This window comes from Rhincodon typus, chromosome 15 (assembly GCF_021869965.1).
Source record: "Rhincodon typus isolate 14 chromosome 15, sRhiTyp1.1, whole genome shotgun sequence".
Lineage (NCBI taxonomy): Eukaryota > Metazoa > Chordata > Chondrichthyes > Orectolobiformes > Rhincodontidae > Rhincodon > Rhincodon typus.
In genome coordinates, this window is record NC_063346.1 from 62,902,137 (window position 1) to 62,926,173 (window position 24,037).

General features: G+C 43.0%; 1 protein-coding gene across 5 annotated transcripts in view; it reads right to left on the bottom strand.

Moving 5' to 3' along the window:
• ccdc102a (coiled-coil domain containing 102A) overlaps positions 1 to 24,037 on the bottom strand; it is a 186,031-nt gene that overhangs the window by 24,380 nt on the left and 137,614 nt on the right. For all 5 annotated transcript variants that reach the window (XM_048605637.1, XM_048605638.1, XM_048605634.1 and 2 more), the window contains one exon: positions 8,600 to 8,770. In XM_048605637.1, the coding sequence (XP_048461594.1) occupies positions 8,600 to 8,770 (171 nt within the window). The remainder of the gene's footprint in view (positions 1 to 8,599; positions 8,771 to 24,037) is intronic.

A 24,037-nucleotide genomic window follows, 5' to 3' on the forward strand; every position in this document is an offset into this window, starting at 1 on the left:
ATCTGGCATATGAGAGCCTTTTAAAGGCCAGTTAATTAAAATTTAGGATCAGCATGTTCCTGAGAGAATGAAGGATAAAGATAGCAAGATTCGTTACCTTGGAGGACAAGAGAAATTGAGAGTTTAGTCAAAAAGAATAAGGAGGTATGCGTAGGTTTTAGGAAATTGAAGACAGACAGAGCCCTCGAAGAATACAGAGATAGCAGGAAAGAACTCAAACAAAGAATTAGGAGGGCTAAAAAGGGCCATGAAATGTGTTTGCCAAACAGGATTAAGGAAAATCCCAAGGCATTGTATAGGTATACAAGGAGGAAGAGCAAAGAAAAAGCGTGGGTCAACTCAAGAACAAAAGAGGGAATTTGTGCATGGAGCCAGAGGAAGTGGATGAGGTTCTTAACAAATACTTTGCATTGGTACCCACAAAGGAGAAGGACATGGTGGATAGAGAGCATCAGGAGGGGTATGTCAATATGCTGGTATGTCAATATAAAAAAGATAGTGTTGGGTGTTTTGAAAAGCATGATGGTAGCTAAGTCCCCAGGACCTAATGGGATTTATCTCAGAATGCTGAGGGAAGCAGGTGAGAAAATTTCTGGGGCCTTAAATAAAATCTCTGTATCCTCTTCATTCATGGGATGTCATCGTTGCTGGTTAGACCAGCATTTATTTCCCATCCCTAACTGCCCAGACGGCAGTTAAGAGTCAACCACATTGCTGTGGGTCTGGAGTTGCATGTAGGCCAGACCAGGTAAGGGTGGCAGACTTCCTTCCCTAAAGGACATTAGTGAACCAGATGGATTTTTCCTGAAAATCAGCGACAGTTTCATGGTCATCATTAGACTCTCATTCTAGATTATTACTGAATTCAAAATCCACCATCTGCCATGGCAGGATTCGAACCCAGATCTTCAGAACATTACCTGGGTCTCTGGATTAACAGTCTCATGATAATACCATGAGGCCATCCTACCTACCCGCCAATCTTGTTCCTTTGTTTAAGAAGGGAAACATGGATACTCTGGTAAATTACAGGCCAGTGAGTCTTATGTCAATGGCAGAGAAATTATTGGAGAAGATTCTTAGGGATAGGATTTACTCACATTTGGAGAAATATGGATTTATTAGCGAGAGACAGCATGGCTTTGTGTGGGGAAGGTTGTGTCTCACAAAATACAAACCTGATCGAGCTTTTCAAGAAGCGCCGACAATGATTGACTGCAGGGTGGTAGATGTTGTCTATATGGACTTTAGCAAGGCCTTTGACAAGGTCCCTCATGGTGGGCTGATCCAAAAGATAAAGTCACATGGTATCTGTGGTGACCATGTAAGATGCATACATAACTAGCTAAGTCATAGAAGACAGAAAGAAGTGGTGGAAGGGTGTCTTATTTTAAATGGTGACCTATGAACAGTGGTGTTCTGCAGCGCTCTGGGAGTCCTGATTTTTGGAATATGTTTAAATGATTTGGAGGAGATAGCAGGTGGCCTGATTTGTGGCTGACACAAAGATTGGGGGAACTGCAAACAGTGAGGAAGATTGCTAGAGGATACAGCAGGACTAGGGTGGAGAAATGACAGATGGAAGTTATTTGGGAAAATATGAGGTGTTGTATTTCGGGAGATCTAATGCAGGTGGGAAGTATAGTTAAATGGCAGAACTCTTAGAAGCATCAACATACAGAGGGATCTAGGCATGCAGGTCCACAGTTCCCTGAAAGTGGCAACACAAGTGGATAAGGTGATTGAGAAAGCATATAGCATACTTGCCTTCATCAGTCAGGACATGGTGTATAAAAACTGGCAAGTCATGTTGCAGCTGTACAGAACTTTAGTTAGGCTACATTTGGAATTTTCTGTACAACAGTGGTTGTCAACGTACAAGAAGAACGTGGAGGCCTTGGAGAGGGTACAGAAACAATTTACCAGAATTTTACCTGATTTGGAGGGTATTAGCAACAAGGAGAGATTGGCCAAACTTGGTTTGTTTTCACTTGAATGGCGAAGGATGAGGTGCGATTTGATAGACGTTTACAAAATTATGAGAGGTCTGGATGGAATGGATAGTCGGAGTCTTTTCCCAGGATAGAAATCAATTAATAGGGGACATAGGTTTAATGTAAAAGGGGGCAAGTTTAAAGGAGATGTGAGAGTGGTAAGTGCCTGGAAAGCACTGACAGTGGAGGAGGAGAGGTGGATACAATAGCAATGCTTAAGAGGTACCTTTTCAGATATATGAATAGGCAGGGAATAAAAGGGATGTGGACCAGGTATCATAGAATCATAGAATCCCTACAGGGTGGAAACAGGCCCTTTGGCCCAACAAGTCCACACCAACCTTCAGAACACCCATCCAAACCCATCCCCCTATAACCCACCTAATCTACAAATCCTTGAACACTACGGGCAATTTAGCATGACCAATCCACCTAGCTTGCACATCTTTGGACTGTGGGAGGAAACCCACACAGACATGGGGAGAATGTGCAAACTCCACACATACAGTCGCCTGAGGGTGGAATTGAACCCGGATCCCTGGCGCTGTGAGGCAGCAGTGCTAACCACCGTGCCACCTATCTGCTCTTCCCACCTCAACCCCCACCCCCACCCCCACCCCCACCCCCACCTCCTACCTACCAGCCTCATCCCCGCCTCCTTGACCTGTCCGTCTTCCCTTGACTGACCAACCCCCATCCTAACTCCCCACCTACACTCACCTTTACTGGCTCCATCCCCGCCTCCTTGACCTGTCTGTCTCCTCTTCACCTATCTGCTCCTTTATCATCTTCCATCCGCCTCCCCTCCACTGTCTATTTATTTCAGAATCCCCTTCCCCTCCCCCATTTCTGAAGAAGGGTCCAGACCCGAAACGTCAGCTTTCCTGCTCCTCTGATGCTATATGGCCTGCTGTATTCATCCAGCTCTACACCTTGCTATCTCATTTCTGTGGAGCCTCCTGTGATGCGCTGTTGTCTTGTGCCAGTTCGAATTTATATGGTCTGGTTTTTGCTGCTTCCAGTAGGTGCTGGTTCTGGTTGTGCATTGTAATGGTCAGCATATCGGGTCTAATTCAATGTGTTTGTTGATGGATTCCGCGGACGAATGCCAAGCCTCCCTGGCTGTCCTCTGTTTGGTTTGTCTTATGATAGCAGTGTTGTCCCAGTTGAAAATGTGGTTTTTCTCATGTGTATTGAAATCAAGGAAATCTGGTCATGTCGTTTAGTTGCTAGCTGGAGCTCATGGATGCGGGTTGCTAGTTGTCTGCCTGTTTGTCCCACAGTGTTTTGTGCAATCTCCGCATGGTACCTTGTAAACCACATTCATCCTGTCCATGGTATCTATTGGGTCTTTAACCCTGGTCAGTTGCTGTCTTAGTGTGGCTGCTGGTTTGTGTGCTGTCATGATTCCTAGCAGTCTGAGTAGTCTGGCTGTCAGTTCTGAGGTGTTTTTTATATATAGTACATTAGACCTGACATATCAACCATTACAACGCACAGCCGGGACCAGCACCTGTTGGAAGCAGCAAAAACCAGACCATATTAATTCGAACTGGTACAAGACAATAGCACTTCACAGGAGGCTCCACAGCACTGAGGATGTCCCCTAGTAAGGGGAGGAAATGTCTGCTATCAAACCTCCCAGCTCAGTGAACACACCAACATCTAGGACTGAAGGTGTTGTACTTAAATATGCACAGTATACAAAACAAGGTAAATGAGCCTGTAGCAGAGGTAGAAATTGGTGGATACAATGCTGTGGACTTCGCAGTGTCCACAGGGGATCAGGGCTGGGAACTAAATATTATATCGAAAGGACAGACAGTATAGGGTCGGAAGGCACACAATCTGTGTGGGTAACTGAGTTCAGGAATCGCAAAGGCAGAAAAAGACCCTAATGGGAATTATCTACAGGCTTCCAAGCAGTATTCAGGACGTGGGAAGAAGTTAAATCAGGAAGAGGCATGTAAGAAAGGCACTATTACAATAATCATGGGGGACTTCAATATACAGATGGATTCAGAAAATCAGGTTGGTCGCAAATCGCAGAACAGGAATTCGTGGAATATTTATGAGATGGTATTTTGGAGCAGCTTGTGGTATAGCCCACTAGGGAACAGGCAATTCTGGATGTTGTAATGTGCAATGAGGTAGACTTGATTACAGAGCTCAAGGTGAAGGAACCTCTAGGGGGCAGCGACCAGCACAGCAGAAATTCATCCCAATGATGTATCGTTCCACGGGAGGATGAGCCAACCATGGTTGACAAGGGAGGTTAGAAACAGCATAAAAGCAAAAGAAAAAAAATACAATGAGGTGAATATTAATGGGAAGCCAGAGGATTGGGAAATCTTTAAAAGTCAACAGAGAATAACTAAAAAAATCAATACGGAGAAAAGATGAAATATGAGGGTTAAGCTAGTTAGTAATTTCAAAAGACTGCAAGAGTTTGCTTAGATTATAAAAGGTGAGAGAGGAAAGAGAGACAAGAGTTGATATTGGACCACTGGAAAATGAGGCTGGAGAAGTAGTAGTGTGGAACAAAGAAATAGCACAGAAACTGAATAGGCACTTTGCATCTGTCTTCAAAGTGCAAGACACCAGTAGCATATCAGATCTTTAAGGGAATTGGGGATAGAGGTGAATGTAGTGGCCATCATCAAGGAGAAGGTACTGGGAAAGCTGAAAGGCCTGAAGGTGGCTAGATTAACCAGACTAGATGGGCTACAAACCTAGAGTTCTGAAGGAGATAGCTGAGGAGATTGTAGAGGCATTGGTGGTGACCTTTCAGGAATCACTGGAGTCAGGTAGTGTGCTAGAGGACTAGAAAACGGCGAATAAGGAAGAGAGGCCGAAGGTGGGAAATTAGAGGCTGGTTAGCCTGACCTTGCTCATTGGTAAGATTTAAAAGTCAGTTATTGAGGATGAGATTGCGTAGTACGTAAAAGTACAAGGTAAATAGGGCTGAGTCAGCAAGGTTTTGTCAAAGGGAGGTCATGTCCTGACAAATCTGTTATATTCTTTGTCTAACTTGATTGTTCCCTCCTCAAAAGAAAGCCAGTGGACAAGTTCTATTTGGATTTCCAGAAGGCCTTTGACAATGAGGTTGCTAAATAAGGCAAGACCCCTGGTGTTAGAGACAATGTACTGGCATGGATAGAAGATTGGTTGACTGGCAGAAGGCAGAGAGTGGGAATAACAGAGTCTTTTTCAGGATGGCTGGTGGCTCGTGCAGGGGTCAGTGTTCTATTCAAGTTAACCATTAACTAGCTGGATGAAGGAACCCAGAGCATTGTTGCTAAATTTGTAGATCTCACAAAAACAGATGGAAGAACAGGTAGTATTGAGAAAGCAGGGAGACTGCAGAAGGACTTGGACAAGCTAGGAAAGAGGGCACTGAAGTGACAGACTGAATACAATATGGGAAAGTGTGAGGTTACTTTGGAAGGAAGAATAGAGGTGTTGACTATTTTCTAAATAGAGTCATAGAGCTCTACAGTATGCAAACAGAACCTTTGGTCCAACTCGTCCAAGCCAACCAGATACAGTCGGTTCTGATATAATGCGTGTTTCTTCAACACGAATTGGCTTTAATGCTGTTGAAGAATAGGAGAACACTATTTGTAAAATGCGAACTTTCCCTACATGTGTTGGCTATAATGCAATTCCCTTCCCATCATTTTAAGTGTTGCGGTTATTGTGTGATTTTCTACAGTGCGAAGTCACACAAGAATGCAACTATCTCGTTAAATCAGAGCCGACTGTATCCTAAATTAATTTAGTCCCATTTACCAGCATTTGGCCCATATCCCTTGAAACCCTTGATATTCATATACCCATCCAGATGACTTTTAAATGTTAAAACTGTACCAGCCTCCACCGCTTCCTCTGGCAGCTCGTTTCACACACGCACCACCCTCCGTGTGAAAAAGTCGCCCTTTAGGTCCCTTTTAAATCTTTCCCCTCTCACCTTATACCTATACCCTCCAGTTTTGGACTCATCCACCCTGAAGAAAAGATCTTGGCCATTCACCCTATCCATGCCCCTCATGATTTTATAAATATCTATAAGTTCACCCCTCAACCCCCGATGCTCCAGGGAAAACAGCCCCAGTCTATTCAGTCTCTCCCTATTGCTCAAAGCTTCCAACTCTGATAACATCCCTGTAAATCTTTTCTGAACCTTTTCATGTTTCACAACATCCTTCCTATAGCAGGGACACCAGAACTGAATGCAGTATTCCAAAAATGGCTGAACAAATATCTGGTACAGCCGCAACATGACCTCCCAACTCCTATACTCAATGCACTGACCAATAAAGGCAAGCGTACCAATGCCTTCTTCACTATCCTGTCTACGTGGGACTCCACTTTCAAGCAACTATGAACTTGCACCCCAAGATCTTTTTGCTCAGCAACACTCCCCAGGACATTACTATTAAGTATATAAATCCTGACCTGATTTGACTTTCCAAATTGCAGCACCTCACATTTATTTAAATTAAACTCCTCGGCCCATTGCCTCATTTGATCAAGATCCTGTTGTACTCTGAGGTAACCTTCTTTGTTATCCACTAAACCTCCAATATTGGTGTCACTGCAAATTTACTAACCATACCCGCTATGTTCACATCCAAATCATTTATATAAATGGGGGAAAGGTTTTGAAAATCTGAAGCACAAGGGTACTTTGGAGTCCTAGTTCAGGATTTTCTTAAGGTTAACATGCCGGTTCAGTTGGCAGTTAAGAATGCAAATGTAAAGTTAGCATTTATTTCGAGAGGGCTCAAATGCAAGACCAGGGATGTACTGCTAAAGCTGTATAAGGCTCTGGTCAGACTGCATGTCTAATATTGTGAGTAATTGTGGGCCCTGCATCTAATGAAGGATGTGCTGGCATTGGAGGGGGTTCACAAAAATATCCCAGGAATGAAGGGCTTCTCATGAGGAGCAATTGAGGATTCTGGGTCTATACTTGATGGTGTTAAGGAGGATGAGGGGAATCTCATTGAAACTTACAGAATTCCGAGAGGTTTGGATAGAGGGATGTGGATAAAATGCTTCCATTTGTAGCAGAGACTACGACCTGTGGGCACAGCCTCACAGTGAAGGAATAACCCTTTGGCGAAATCAGAAATTGCTGGAAATTATCAGCAGGTCTGGCAGCATCTGTGAAGGGAAAACAGAGCTAACGTTTCAGGTCCAGTGAGAAATTCCTATGTGAGCCATGACAGAGGTTATGTAACAATGAGAGAATTGGACACAAGGAATGATAATAGAATGATATAGAAGAGTATGCAAATTGGACACTCAGAATGACGTACAACAGTGAGTGAACTGGATACAGGGAACTATGAGAGAGTGATATGTAACAGAATATTTACTGGACAAGGGGAACCAAGTGTGAATGATATTTTACAGTGAACATACTGGACACAGGGTGCTACGCGAGAACGATACATTTCCCCGAGTGCATTGGCCTAACAACCAAGGTAACGGAATTTCAGATATGCCATGGTACATTTGAAATAGCTTGTGGTGGCAACCCTTAGGAAACCATTGTAAACTCCTCTGATTCACTGATTTTTGTTTTTGCAGGGAATGGATCCTCCCATCCTTATCTCCCCTGTCCTTGATGTAAACAGAACAGGAAACGCTCAAAGGTCCTCACATGCTAGGCCGTAAACACTGTGCTACATTGTTAGGGCACCCTTTCTTAAGCAGAAATAAAAATCTGATCAGTTGTAGTGAAGGCCAGGAGAAATGTCCCTGATTGTAGAGGGAAGAAAGGATTAGCTGAATAACGTATATGAAACTATTGTGATGAATACTGGTGCTATTTTTGACAGGGTTGATGTTCACTGAGGAAGTCTGCACCATGAAGGAGTCTGCTGCATTGCCATGCTATGGACATAAACTGAGATTATGGTCATCTCCTTCCCCTCTGCTGGGAACAGAACTGACTGAGCCTGAAATTCAGGCTCTTCCTATGACATTTTATTTGCTTCCATCTGAAAAGCCACAATGAAGACAGTCTGTTTGCAGCTGATAGGTTTGTGGCTTGGGAGTGAATGGGATGGAACAGCTTACAATTGAATTCTGATATCAGTGATTCAAAATGGTAATAGTACGACATAGATGGTGTAATTCTTGGGGTAATGTCAGTGTTCCCAGTCTTTCATGAGGGAACAATTGGCCACAACACTGTTCGGTGATCAGTCATTTTGCACATGGGACCAGTGCACTTGCTCTGTTCTGTGAAGATAATTATCTATATTCTGAGAGCTTGAGAGTCTTGTTAGTGGTTAGTTCTCTGTGTACTGCTTACTGCACAATTGATAGAGCTCTCTACAGACATTGGAGGTTACCATCCATCATTCAGGAGGTCTGGAAATGAGGGAAACCTGGTCTAACAGGTCCCTGTCAGTAGGAAATGTGATTATTTCAGCAAGGCAGCAAGTCTTTTTAAAAAACAAGTACAATGTTGAGTGAGCATTCTCTCAGACTGCCTTACCACTTTAGTTTTCACCAACATTTTAAGCAGCTGAGTTCCTTATGGCATCCCTCACTCCCTCCGGAAATCCAGACAATGCAAGGAGGCATACCTCATCCTCTGCCTGGGCCAACTCCTTCTTTAACTCTTCCACTCGCAGGCGCAGTTTCTTCACCTCAGCTTCATGCTGCTCCACTCTTCTGTTTGCGTGTACCAGCTCAGCCATCTTTTCTTGGTACTGTTTCTTTAGCTTGGCATGAATGTGCCTGAGATCAGACAACTCCTGCACCAAAATAAACAACACAATAAGCAACTCTGAGCTTGAGAATCAACAACTTAACATGGCTTACAGTAGCCTAATGGTTATTGGTACTCAGATGTGGTCTGCAAAGCACTATCATCCACAGAGCCCTCCTGGTGGGATAAGTGCACGGCTCTGATTGATCTACCTTGCTACTGTCAGGACTAAACAACATACACAAGTTCTCATCTTCTCCACTCAACTCCCCACTGCACTGCACAATTTGTCAAAAAAAACAAGAAACTAAAGCAGATTTATAAAAATGATTTACATTCCATTGCAACATATGACACAGATAGACTTTTAACACTTGAAGCTGCAAGCAAAGAAGGGAAACTGAGGAACATGATGCGCAACATGAGCTTGAAGCCTGGAGTCAAGCATCATTTCATTTTATCTCACCGAAAAGTGCAGCATTCTTCCCCATTTGTTCTGATGGTGTTGTAGAAGGGCATATGAAATCAGGTGGGATCAGGGGATTGCTAGTCCTCACTGTCTTTTGTCTCATCTAAGTGGTCCACAAATGACAAATGTTTGAAGAAGCCTGTCTCCCTGTTACGAGCAGTTTCTCTTTCAAGGTAGAGCTCTCAGTTTTCAAGCAGTTTTCCTGAGGTCTCTGCAAATATTCCTAGCAAACTTTCAAAATTTATGAATGACCACTATCCAGAAGAGTTGAATTGTGCTACCATATCAACATTGGGTTACCCCAGATCTGCAGCTGGATCTTCCTTAGCTGAAAAAAATAATTTTTTAGTTGTCAGTGATTAACTCCAATTAATTGGACCTAGATCTATTACTCCACTTAAGTTGGCTTTCCTCCAAGTTAATTATTCTTACTCTGGGTTGTTTCTTAATCCTCTAATTGAAATGTAAAATCAATGCAATTTTTTTGCTTTCATTACTATGAAATAAAATTTGCATGTGTGCTTGACCAAGTGAATACTCGTATGTTTGCATAATTCTGGGAGCATGACGTGGCCCGTGCGCAATGAACTAAACAGACAGGATTTTGCCTGGACCAACACTGGGAAGCGTAGATCAACAGGAGATTCTGAACTGTTTAAATGATCGTGCTGTACACAAGCTAACCGCCAGCGTGGCCCACAAAGCAAGCCACTACGGGTTCAAAGCAAATGCAGTTGGAGACATTTTGATCAAAGTTGTTCTTGTTACTGGCTTAATTTTCATTGAGGTTTAACATTTAGCATGTAACCTTTCTAAACTGTGTGATCTCCCTTGTGGTTTATGTATCAGAGAAATGCTCTTTCCATCAGTGGTTTGCAGTCTTGTAGTTAGCCCGTGACTGTCCTCAGCTAGACCTACATTGAAATTCATTGAACATTAATGCGGACCGTAGTATGGGGTTTCAAATTAATAAATCAATGTCAAAATTACATTATGAACTGCAGTTAGCTAGGAGGCAGATCAATCAATTGTCAATATTGCATAGGGAAAATCCAGTCACTGGCACTGAACAAACTTGACATTGCCTATAGTCATTGATACAAAGAGCTAATCATGTGTTCTGACAAGCTGTTTGTAAAATCCCCAGACAGTTATCCAGAAAGCACAAAACAATATCCTGTGGATCTCAACATCCAATCCAATATTCTTCTGTAAAAGAATTATCAAAAGACATATCTTTCCAACATCCTTCATTGCACTTGAATGAATTCATGCTGAAGGAAACAAGTTCTCAATGGACTTGAAAAGACTAAAATGCAATAAATGGTTTAAGGTTTTAGCAAAGATTTGTAGCTCGGGTTGTGGGTGAGGTTGTTGGCTTGCTCGTCGAGCTGGCTTGTTTTCGTTCAGACGTTTCGTCACCATGCTAGGTAACATCATCAGTGAGGCCTCCGACGAAGCGATGTTGTACTACTCCACTTGGAATTTATACTGTCCGGACTGTTATGGTGAGTTGTGTCATTTCTGGTTTTGTTCTGCATGGATTTGTATATGGGGTTCAATTCCCTTTGTTTGTTGATTGCATTATGGGTTGAGAATCATGCCTCTACGAATTCCCGTGTGTGTCTATGTTTGACTTGGGCTACTATGGTTACCTTGGCCACCTTGGCCCAGTTAAACTGGTGGCCTTCATTGTCCGAATGTACTGATATTAAGGAAAGTTGACGTGTGTTTTTGCTGCTAGCTGATGTTTATGTATTCTGGTGGCTAGTTTCCTTCCTGTCTGTCCGATGTAATGCTTATGACAGTCATGGCATGGTATTTTGTAAACTACCTTGGCTCTGCATGTTGTGGGAATGGGATCTTTAATCCTTGAGTGTGTGTGTTGTGGAGTGGCTATGGGCTTGTGTGCTACCATGATTCCCAGAGGGCAGAGGAGTCTTGTTGTCAGTTCTGGTATGTTCTTGATGTAGGGCAGTGTGGCCAGTGTGTTAGGGTGTACTGTGTCCTCCTGTTATTGTCTATTTAGTAGGCACCTACTGACAAAGTTGCAGGATTATCTGTTCATAGCAAAGATTTTTTGTTTAGGCGCTCTTCCTCTTTCCTGCATACTCCTGGCATGTTGCAGTGAATGATAGCCCGTTTAAATAGTGTCCTAGCACAGTTTTTTTTGTGGATGTTAAGGTGGTTGCTGTGGAAGTTGAGGATTTGGTCAGTGTGGGTTGCTTTCCTGTAAACCAAGGGTTGGAACTCGCCTTTGGTCATACGTTCAACCCTGACATCCAGACACGGAAGCTGATTGTTGTTCTTCTCTTGTGAATTTAATCCCAGTGAATACGTTGTGGATGAGGTGGGGAGTCTCTTCTAGTTTGGTGCGTTTAATGATGACAAATATGTTGTCCATGTACTGGATCTACAGCTTAGGTTGAATGAGGGGGGATTCTAGTATTCTAGTCTTTGCATGACTGCACTGCAATGAGTCCTGAGATGGGTGACCCCATAGCTGTTCTGCTGATCTGTCTGTATACTTGACCATTAAAGGCGAAGTGTGTGGAGAGGCACAACTCTAGTAGTTTGAGTATGTTGTCATTGCTGCTTCCTGCTTCCTCTAGTAATATGGCCAATGTTTCTTTGGCTAGTGGGATATCAATTGACGTGAATAATGCTATGACATCAAAGGATACCATAACCTCGTCATTACTGATTTTTATGTTCCTGAGTGTATTGAGGAAAGCTTGGGTTGAGTGGATGGAACAGGGTACTCTACCGACGAGGTGTTTCAGTCTCTGTTGTAGGTCTTTGGCCAGTTTGTGTGGGTGTGCCTGACAGGGAGACAATGGATCAGAGAGGAATGTCTGGTTTGTATACATCAGGATGTCCATAGAAGTAGGGGGAGAACACCTTCACACAAACTGGCCAAGGACCTACAACAGAGACCGAAACGCCTAGTTGACAGATCACTCCATTCCCTCCACTCAACCCAACAAACAGAACCCTTGAGCAATCAGTTAAAAGTTTCTTCAGGATCTGAGCCGGCAACCCATTGTAGTTGCTGCAGGTTATGTGGACTGAAGACAGCAAAAGAGTCTCACTAGACCCAAATTGAGTAAGAGGCCTTTAGGCTGGTATCCAGGAGGGTGCGTGCTATGAAAAGTCCACCTCCAGCTGGCGTAGAAATGATAAATTGCTCAGCAATATCCAAATCAGAACCAAATCAAAATAAACATCTAGTTCAATGGTCATCCAGTTCTAATGGAGGTTGATACCAGTGTGGCTGTTTCAGTGACTCTAGAACTAGTCTTTAACAAAATTCGGTCTGGTCTCCTCATCTTATGTTTGCACCAGACCTTGGCTAGACTCAGAACCGATACCAAGGAATCTTTATAGAGTAAGGGTCCAACTCTTATGAGAAGCAGCTGATTCATTTACCACTGACTGTATTAAAAGGTTCGGGCCCAAGCTTGACGGGACCAAATGGGTTACATAGAACATAGAACTTTATAGCACAGGAATGGGCCCTTCAGCTCACAATGTTATGCCAAAGAGGACACCAAATTTAACTATTCCCTTCTGCCTGACCTTGGTCCATATCTCTCCATTCCTTGCTTATTCGTGTGCTTATCTAAAAGTCCCTGAAACGGCCCTATCATATTTGCCTCCACCATCACCCCTGGCAGTGCATTCCAGACTCCTACAATTCTGTAAAAAACTTGCCCCTCACATCTCTGTTGAACTTGCCCCTCTCACCATAAATGCATGCCCTGTAGTTTTAGACATTTCAACGCTGGGAAAAAGATGCTGACCATCAACCCTATTTATGAATAACATAATTTTAGACTTCTATCCAGTGGTGGCTCAGCCTTCAGAGAAAAACAATCCAGCTTTTTCTAGCCTCTCAAAGCTGATATCCACTAATCCAGGCAGCATCCTGGTAAACCTCTTCTGCATCCTCTCCAAAGGCTTCCACAGCCTTCCTGTAATGTGGCAACCAGAATTGAACACAATACTCTAAGTGTGCCTTAACTAAAGGCTGAAAAGCTGCAACATGACAGCCTGACTCTTTTACTCAATGCATTGTCCAAAAAAGGCAAGCATGCCATACTCCTTCTTTACCATCCTATCTACTTGCATGTCCACTTTCAGAGAGCTATGGACTTGAACCCCAAGATCCCTCTATACATCAACGCTGTTCAGGGTCCTGCCATTAACGACATACTTTTCCTTAACATTTGATCACCCTAAGTGCAGCGCCTCACACTTACCTAGATTAAACTCCATCAGCAACTTCCCCACCCGTATCTGCAACTGATTTACATCCTGCTGTATCCTTTGACAATCTTCTACACTACCCACAACTCTACCGATCTTTGTATTGTCTGCAAACTTACAAATCTATATTTTCATCCAAGTCATTTATATATATCACAAACAGCAGAGGTCCCAGTCCACATCCCTACGGAACACCACTAGTCATGGACCTCCAGCCAGAAAAGCACCCTTCCACCACTACCTTCTGTCTTCTATAAGTAAGCTAATACTGAATCTAAGCGGTCAAGTCACTGTGGATCCCATGCATCTTAATCTTTTGGATAAGCCCATCATGAGGCACCTTGTTGAAAGCCTTACTAAAATCCACTTAAATGACCTTTGTTGATTATCTTCATCATGACCTTGAAAAATTCAATCAAGTTAGTAAGACATGACCTGTCCTGCACACAGCCATGCTGACTGTTCCTAATTAGGCCATGGTTTTCCAAACACGTTTTCCAGGTTTTCCAAATCCTATGCCTAAGAATTCTCTCCAATAGCTTCCCAATCATTGATGAGAGGCTCACCGGTGTATAGTTTCCTGGATTCTCCCTATTTCTCTTCTTGAACAGAGGTACAACATTAGCTACTTGCCAGTTCTTTGTATCCTCTCTAGCCACTGGAGAGGTCCCAAAAAAGATCAAGGCCCCAGCAATCTCCTCTGTTGCCTCTCTCAATAACCTGGGATAGATACCATCGGGCCCTGGGGATTTATCCACCTTAATGCTTTTCAAGAGATGTGTGGTTGAGAAAGATTCACCCAGACTGGCTCAGAGATATTCCGATTAGAAAATGGCTGGCTAAGTGAAGTCCTTATTAAATACTCAGAGCATTTTCAGGAAGGTCTAGGGACTATCAAAGGATCCAAGGCCACCTTGCACGTTGACCAGGAAGCAATTCTACAATTCTCCACCCAGTGCCATTTACGTTAGGAGCAAAAGCAGAGGCAGAAATCAGAAGGCTGGAAAGCGAAGGTATCATCAAACTAGTTTGCGTAATGGGTGGCAACGGTCATATGGATTGTGAAGCCCGACAGATCGGTTCAGCTTTGTGGGGATTTTAGACAAAACGGTAAACCTCTTTTCACAGCTGGATAAATACCCAATCCCTTGTATGGGGAATTTTTACACAAATCTGGCAGGGGAGCTGTCCTTCATGAAGCTGGACATGAGCCATGCTGTACTCGCAATTGCAGTTAGATAAGGATTCCCAGAAGAATGCTCCAATTAATACCCATAAGAGTTTGCACCAATATATGAGACGGCCATTTGGGGTATCATCAAGCTGTGCAATTTTTCGGCAGCCAATGGAGAACATTTTACAAGGTTTACCCCAGTCGTCATTTATCTAGATGACGTGCTAATAACAGGTCAGACGGATGAGCGCTTACAGAACTTGGACATCAGCCTTTGACATTTCTCCCAGGCTGGTGTACACCTTAGAAGGTAGAAAATGTGTTTTCCAGACACCCCAAATGACCTACGTGGGCTACAGAGTCGACAAGACCACGTTACACCCATTGGAAGATAAAGTGAGGGCAATCAAGGGTGCCCTAGCCCCCATGTCATTCTTGGACTGGTGAATTATTACAGAAAGTTCATACATAACTTGGCCTCCATCCTGGCATCTTTGTATCAACTTTTAAAAAAACGGGTCAGCCTTGGAAATGGGAAGTGAAGAAATAGGTATCATCCTTGCAGGTGTTGGCACACTATGATCCTAAGTGAGATCTGGTATCGACATGTGATGCCGCCTCATAAGGCATCGGGACAGTATTGGCTCATAGGTGGCCCAATGGAGAGGAATGCCCAATAGCGTGTGTATTCGAGAACTTTGGTTAATGCAGAGCACAAATACACAGAGGGGAAGATTTGGTAGTCATAGTTGGAGTCAGGAAGTTTCACAAATACCTTTGTGGATGTCCATTTTTAATAATAAGGGACCACTGCCCCCGCTACGTCCAGTTAAAGAGGACAAGGCAGTGCTGCTCATAACTTCAGGCTGAATTCAGCTCTAATACTACGTGTGTATAATTACAAATTGGAACACGGTCTGGGAGGCCAAGTGGCAAATGCAGATGCATTGAATCAATTCCCACTGGCAGATACACCACCAGTTTTACTGGGACAGTCCATAATGGTTTTAAATTTTCTGGACAGACTTCCAGTCAAACTGACTTGGGTCGCAGAAAGATCAGTCCTGGCAAAACTGGCGGTGACAGAGGAATCCAAATGGCCGTCACAACAGTAGCGAAAATTTTCTGGGCCCAGACAGATCAGGTCACAGTAGAGGATGACGTATTATTATGGGGAGCACGAGCAATTGACCTCCAGATACTAGCTGAACTCCAGCAGGGACTTCCAGTGGTTTCCAGAATGAAGATGTTGGCGACAAGTTGTGTGTAGTGGCAAGGACTGGATGTAGACATAACTGCATTGGTGGGGCAGTGGGCAGAATGCCAACAAGGACAAAAATTACTGCTAGTAGCTCCCCCACACTTGTGGGAACGGCCAGGTAAACCTTAGACTTGGTTATATGTTGACCATGCAGGTCTTTTCACGGGCTTAATGTTGTTAGTCTTTGTGGACGCCCACTGAAAATGGATGGACGTGCATAGAGTTCATTTGTCAAACACGGGGATGACAATAGAAAAACTGCATGCTTTTTTTGCGATACACGGACTCCTGGAACTGTTCGTCACAGATAACGGGCCAGCAGAGAACTTCAGTATTTCCTAAAGTCGAATGGTATTCCACATACAAGGACAGCTCCATATCATCCATCATCCAATACTTTGGTAGAAAGTGCAGTCCAAACTTTGAAGGCAGTCTTAAAAGAAACAGCCTACAGCTTCATTGTACGTAAAACGACCCCGATCCCCATTTGGTTTTTGGGCCACCCCTTGTGTAATTACAGGCACAGCTCCAGCAGAGTTGCCGACAGAGAGAGAAGGCTCAGTACCAAGTTAAATTGGGAACGCCAATGCCGGACACAAAACTCTGCTAAATGAGAGAGACAGTTTACTTCAGGGTACTAAGTTTGCGGTAGGAACGATGGGAATGGCCCTGCGTGGGTAAGAGGCATGATTGACATGAGCTTAGGTCTGATAACATATAAAGTTTGGGCAGGTGCAAACGACCTGAGCAAGTGAGTCGACCATATGAAAGCAGCAAGCTCGCAAACAGCGCAGCAGCAAAATGTGCCCACCTCAGCGAACTTTGCATTAATTCCAGAACCCGTGGGTTCTCCCTCTCCATCAAGCATTGAAGATACCTCAATGTTGAGGTGGATGTGGTGAATATAACCACTGCAATGTCTTTGCTGCCTGAAGATGACAGTGAATTTCTTGCGAGATACTCCAGGTGCAAGAGGTGAGCTGCTGTGCGTTACACGCCGCCATATCAGAGGCAAAGTTGGTGGAACCTGACCTGGTGCTAGATTGCCCCAGGACGAGCTACAAAATTAAAAGAACCAGCATGTGTCCTCGGACTCAGAGGTACAGGGACATAGTGTTTGTAATGAGGTTAGCCAGGTGGACCTCACGGAGTACGAGTTTCCAGATTGGGGCTGTTCATCTGATCCAATCGGGGAGTCCTGGCCGACAGATATGAACAGGTGTACCAGACCTTCTGTCTGCCGAGAACTGGGTCTGAGGGAGCTGGATCAGCGTCAAGGACTCTCCACGTGTAAAGGGCGATGAGATACTGGCCTCTGTGGAGTGGACAGCCGAGCGAGGAGGCGACGGCTGAGGAACGGGGAGGGGAGGACAGCCTTTATTGTCACGTGTACTCCAGTACAGCAGTACACTGAAAAGTTTTTACAATAGCTACCTTTAATGGCACCATCTTAGGTACAAGTACCTAGGTACAAATCTTTGATACAAAACAGGAATAATAGGAAAAGTATTAATATTATTTACAGTGTCTAAAAAATTAGTTAGAAGTGAGATATTTATGACAGTTAAAAGGATTGATATTACAGTCTGGTAAAGCATTTCAAATAGCAGCAGCTCAGCAGATGGTCTGTCTGCTCTGTACTAGCACTCAGCTACACCAAAGAAAGTTGCGCTGCTCTGGGACTGCTAAAAGGAGAGAAAAAAAGGAAACGAAGAGAAAGAACAGGCAGAGAAGAGGAGCTTCGGGTGCAGTGTCCTATTCTGCTGCCATCTTGCCGGTAGCCAAGTTATTTCATCAGTATTTAAATAACACTCTGCCTTTCTGTTTTTCACGCCGAAGCACATAACTTCACATTTAGCCAATTTGTACTGCATCTGCTATGTGTTTACCCACACAATCAACCTGTCTAAATCACCCTGAAAGCTCCTTACACCCTCGTCACAACACTCAATCCCATCCAATTTTAAATCCTTGGCAAACATGGAAAATATGACATTTGATTCCGCATCCAGGTCAAATCTGTATTTTTGAACATAGCACCAGTCAGCAAAACTGACATGGCACGCACAGACTGGTGCAACAATGTCTGATTGTAGTGCTGCAATCCGAGGGGTAGCATGACCAGTACTACTTGCACCATGACTTACTGGCATCACAACCATTATTACTATTGCAATGACCAGTATTACTCCTAACAGGACCAATATTACTGGCACGTTGACAAGTTTCATTGGCATCAAATTCGGTATTACTTGTAGAATGCTGGTGTGTGCTGATCTTTCACCGGTGCTAGTACTAGTGGCTTTTCGCCTTCGGCTCCCTTCCTTAGTTGAAATCCCTTTAGAAAACCCACTGTGCAACTGTGCCTTTGGCCATCTCTGCAAAACAGCACCGCCTCCCCAAATTAAAACAAATAACTGCAGAACCAAACAAAAACAGAATTTGCCAGAGAAACTCGGCATGTCTGGCAGCATCTGTGGAGAGAAATCATTGTTTATGTTTCAAGTCCAGTGATCCTGCTTTAGAATCCCCTTCCCCAGTATATGTTCTCTATAATGTGCCTTGCACCATTTGTCTACATTACAGTAGCTTTATGAATGGAAAACTCGTTGCTGCTATAATACTTTGAGAGCGGAGGATCATGCCAATTCAAGGGAAAACACAATGCCGTAAAGTTACACAGCAAAAACAAAGAGCTGGACAAAGTCAGGCAGCATCTGTGGGGAGAAAACCTGTAAACATTTCAAGTCCAACAGGAGTATTTTTGAGTCTTACAGATATGAATGCCAACTTCTGGACCAGGAAAATCATCCAGTTTGCAGAAGTGCACAATACATCCATGCCCCTGCAATGAACAGGCACTGCAGCAACATAACATGGTTCGAAGGATCACACACAAATCAATTCTCTCCTTTCCTGTTTGCTCATATGTTCATGAAACCCACTGAAAAAAGAATTACACTCAACTCAAGAGAGCCTTCTTTCCTTTAAATAGTGAAATCTCTCCTCTGGGTATATGTTTAGCTGGAAGGTCAATGTGTCCAAAGAACAATATAAAATATTTACAAGCAATTTAACTTTTATGTTTTCTTGAGCTAATGGAATGTATATGGCTTTTAAATAATGCTGTTGAAAGCACAAAGGATACTTCAGCACGAGCAGGAAATGATGACAATTAAAACCCACTGGCAAATTCCTGAATGATAACCCACCTCACTGTTTTGCTCTGTGATCTGCTGGTTATGTGATAGTTCCGACAGAACAGAGGATCAGAGGAACACTGATTATCTTAAGAAGTAGACACTGCGTTCCACAAACTCAGCAGTGTACCTTTGTTAATGTTTACCCTCTATTAATGATAGGTGCCATGAAAAACAGTCAATTAGGGCATATATTTCTGAAGCAGCAGTGTGCTCAGTGAGAATGAAATGAAATTTAATTTCTCCACTGAGCATGGGGAATAACATCAGTGTCTTGAATATTGTGAATAATGAATTGTGTTTCAAGCAACAAAAGTCACGTCGTTTCTGGGAATTCATTGTAAGTGCATTGATTGCTAATTTTCTTGCATTAAAGTCTGTAAAGCACTTTGGAAGGATATGATGATACTACACAAATGTAAATCCCTCTTCATTCTTAAATGTATAATCTTTTTACCTTTATGGTCAAATTCTGCAGCTCTTGAGCAAATTGGGCTGTTTTAAATGGATGATCTGCTGTTTATCCAAAAGACACAGTGAGCTTTAACTGCCCCTTGGAGAATATGCTGGGAAATGCAGGATTAATACTCACATGACTTCTCAAGGAACACTTGCATTTGACCACAGTATGCTAACATCTCAGACAGAAGAATTTTTTAAAAGGAACTAAGAACAGCACAGGAACTGGCCCCTCAGCCTATCAAGGCTGCACAGACAAATGATGCTTTTCTAAATTAAAAAACCTTTTGCCTCTACGTGGGCAGTATCCCTCTATCCCATACCTAGTCAAATACCGGTCAAGATACCTTTTAAATGTTGCTATTGTATATACTTCTACCATCTTCTCTGACAGCGCAGTTTCCGTGTAAACAAATTTGCCTCTCACATCTCCTTTAAAACTTACCCTGCTTTACCTTAAATCGCTGGCTCCTGGTAGTTGTCATTTCTACCCTCGAAAAAAAGACTTCGACTATCCAATCTATCCATGCCTCTTGTAATTTTGTGAATTTCTATCAGGTCACCCCTCATCCTTCAACATTCACGTGAAAATAAACCACGTTTGTCCAACCTCTTTTCAAAGCTAATACCCTGCAAACCAGGCAACATCCTGGTACCATAGATTAGATTCCAGTAATGCACTGTGAGGAGAACAGGTTTGTTTCCTTTATTGCATTCTTTGAAAACATGAATCATATTTTACAGAGTAATTTTTTTCATTTCCAAAGATCCCCATCTCCGCTTTCAGTGATTGAGTGGGTTTCTAAAGTATGAGATTATGACAAACTTCCTATGATTCAGCATCAAATGATATGGACACATGAATTAATCACAAGCACGAGCTATTTGACCCCTCCAACCAGCTCCAGCTTCACCAATTAGATTAGATCATGGCAACTTTTAATTCTAACTCCCTTGTCGGTCAAGAATCTATTTGAAATAACTCCAGAGGCCAGTATTGAGTCATCAAGTCACCCTTTATTAATACATGGAGAGTCCTTGACAATGATCCAGCTTCCTCAGAGTGGACACGGTGTCTGACACTTCTTTCTTACCTGTCAGCCAGGACTCCTTGATTGAATCAAATTAACAGCCCTAATCAGGGGACCTATATTCTGTGAGGTCCACCTGGCTTACCTCCTTACAATCACTATATTCCCTCCCTCTTGGAGTCTGAGGACATAGAACAAAGAACAAAGAACAAAGAACATTACAGCACAGGAACAGGCCCTTCGGCCCTCCAAGCCTGTGCCGATCCAGATCCTCGATCTAAACCTGTCTCCTATTTTCCAAGGATCTGTGTCCCTCTGCTCCCTGCCCATTCATGTATTTGCCTAGATACATCTTAAATGACGCTATCATGCCTGCCTCTACCACCTCCGCTGGCAACGCGTTCCAGGCACCCACCACCCTCTGCGTAAAGAACTTTCCATGCATATCTCCCTTAAACTTTTCCCCTCTCACCTTGAAATCGTGACCCCTAGTAATTCAGTCCCCCACCCTGGGGAAAAAGCTTCTTGCTATCCACCCTGTCTATACCTCCCATGATTTTGTAGACCTCAAATCAGGTCCCCCCTCAACCTCCGTCTTTCTAATGTAAATAATCCTAATATACTCAACCTCTCTTCATAGCTAGCGTCCTCCATACCAGGCAATGTCCTGGTGAACCTCCTCTGCACTCTCTCCAAAGCATCCACATCCTTTTGGTAATGTGGCGACCAGAACTGTAGGCAGTATTCCAAATGTGGTCAAACCAAAGTCCTATACAACTGTAACATGACCTGCCAACTCTTGTACTCAATACCCCGTCCGATGAATGAAAGCATGCCGTATGCCTTTTTGACCACTCTATCGACCTGCGTTGCCACCTTCAGGGTACAATGGACCTGAACACCCAGAACCTGGAACAATAAATGCAAACAGGTACCTATTGCATTCACAAGAGCACAGGATTTAGTTTCAGTAAAACCAGTATTGGTGTTACCGTGAAGCAGAAAGACCCAGAAAGGGTTGTCAGTCAGTGAACATTGACGGACAAGATATTGATCTGCAGCACCAAACTGCAGAGTATTTAAGTATGTGAAGAGGAGAAACCTCCCAGCAACCTGTTCATTGCAGCAGACCATTGATTCGTGTAACCACAGAAACAGAGAATAGGAGTAGGAGAAGGCCATTCAGCCTTTTGAGCCTGTTTCACCAGCCACTATGATGTTGCTGATCATCTATCTCAGTACCTTTGTTCCTGATTTCTCCCCATACCCTTTAGCCCCGAGAACTATATCTAACTACTTCTCAAAAACATTCAATGTTTTCACAGCTTTCTGTGACAGACAATTCCACAGACTCACCACTCATCTCAATCCTAAATGGCCTACCCTGTTTCCTTAAACTGTAACCCCTTGTTCTGGACTCCCGGTTGGGAGTCCTGCATTCACCCTGTGTGGTCCTGTTAAAAATTTTATACGTTACAATGAGATTCCCCACCTCATTTTTCCAAAACTCCAGTGAATATAGTCCTAACTGATTCAGTCTTCCCTCATACATCAGTCCTGCCATCCTATGAATTCAGGCTGGTAAACCTTTTGTTGCATTTCCTTCATAGCCAGAACATGATTTCTCGGATAGAGAGATCAAATCTGAGCATAATATTCTAAATTTGTACTGCCGCTTCACCAGAGAACTGAATGAACATGTGCAAGATATAATAAAATGCAAGAATGAATATCATTAATATCTAATGCACATCTTTGAATAAATGGTGAAAAACACCTGGATGTCTTTGTTCTTCTCAAAGGATTATCAGCAGGTGTTGTCTCCAGACTGAAAATTAATTGTAACAATGCTGATTATGATCAAAAACCTGCACACAAATGGTAATGTTTTCCTGCCTAGTCATTACTGAAGAGAACAGTTTGGCTACCAAGCTTGATGCAAGTAACTCATCAAAAGTAGCAGTTCGTGTGCCTCAATTCTGTCAAAAGGGAAGCAGTAAACCCTAGCTAGCCTTTGTGATAGAACCTAAAAGATTGTTTTGACTGGCTTTCTGACAGTTTAGTGATAGAGTTCAGTAATATGAGGAAGAATTCTGTACGTGATATATTGCCTCCTTGATATTGTGTCCTTGTACGTTGTCCTTTTTACGTGCCATTTAAAGGCCCACCCTCTGCTACTCCACAGTTGCACTATTTTTGCTGCAGTTTTTGCGATCTGTCCATGCACAGAGCCTCAATATACAATGCAGTGACACATTGTCATGAACAATGTCAACTTATTAGTCAGCACCTACCTTTTCACAGCTTTCCCAGATGTGTACTTCAAAGACCTGTTTAAAGAATCCTTTCTGTGATGTTTGATAAAGCTGCCTTTGATCATATAGACTTTGTGCCAGTCGGACACTTACTGTCTGTCTTAGCTTATGCAAAAAAGACTCCTGTCAGAAAAACACATTACTGACAAAACTCAACAGGTCTGGCCGCATCTGTGGGAAGAAAACAAAGTTAATGCTTCAAGTCCGGTGATTCTTCATCAGAAAAGTTCTGAAGAAGAGTCACCAGACAAAATATTGACAACTATTACCTTAAAACTCCATTTTTGTTTTATTATCAGTTCCTGTAAGATGGTGAATGATATCAAACACTGAGCGTGCAATTTTTTAATGTTGGTTCAGGGGCTTCACCTACTTATTTGAATTCTGCATGGGGTTTTGTCCTTGCCATTCAGCAGAAATCTTAAGAAGTGCTATAGGTGTTCACTCTTGACTTGCAAATCAGGTTGAGTACATGTTTTGGTCGCTATAAGGAAAGTGATGCAGAGGAAGAGCCATACTCATGATCTGCACACAAGTCCAATACAGGATTTAAATTTTGTAATCGATTCCAAAGAGATACATGTTGGTAGAGCTGGATTTGCTGATTGTAACTGAGATAGTGTCACCATCACCTTGACAGGTGCTGTCCATCTAAATCTAATACCCTCTACTTTCCTCAAGATGCTATCTTTTCCAACTCTACTGCTGGCTGAAACTTTTCACTATTTCCTTTTAATTTTTCACAGTAGCACACTGCTGCTGAGTTTCAGCAACTCGGATACTCTGACATGTAGCACATGCTGGAGAAACAGAGAGCTGTTACTTTGTGATGCACTTCAGAGTGGGTTGTGATCAGACTCCTGGCAAATCCAATATCCAGGGTGGTACACTTGACTTGAAACTAATGAAGGGAGGACTGGTGGGAGGATTCAGGAAAGAGTGAAATTGAAGGCACTGAGAAAAATGATGTATGGCAGAATAGCATTGCACAAAATAATAATGGTCAAGAAGAAACTGAAAGATAGATAAAGGACAAGTCACAAAAGGTGACATGGTTGGGAAGGAGTAAAGCTACAGATATCCCATGCAAAGTTCTTGCAACAAAATAGGTAAGTTAATAGAGATAACAAGGTGT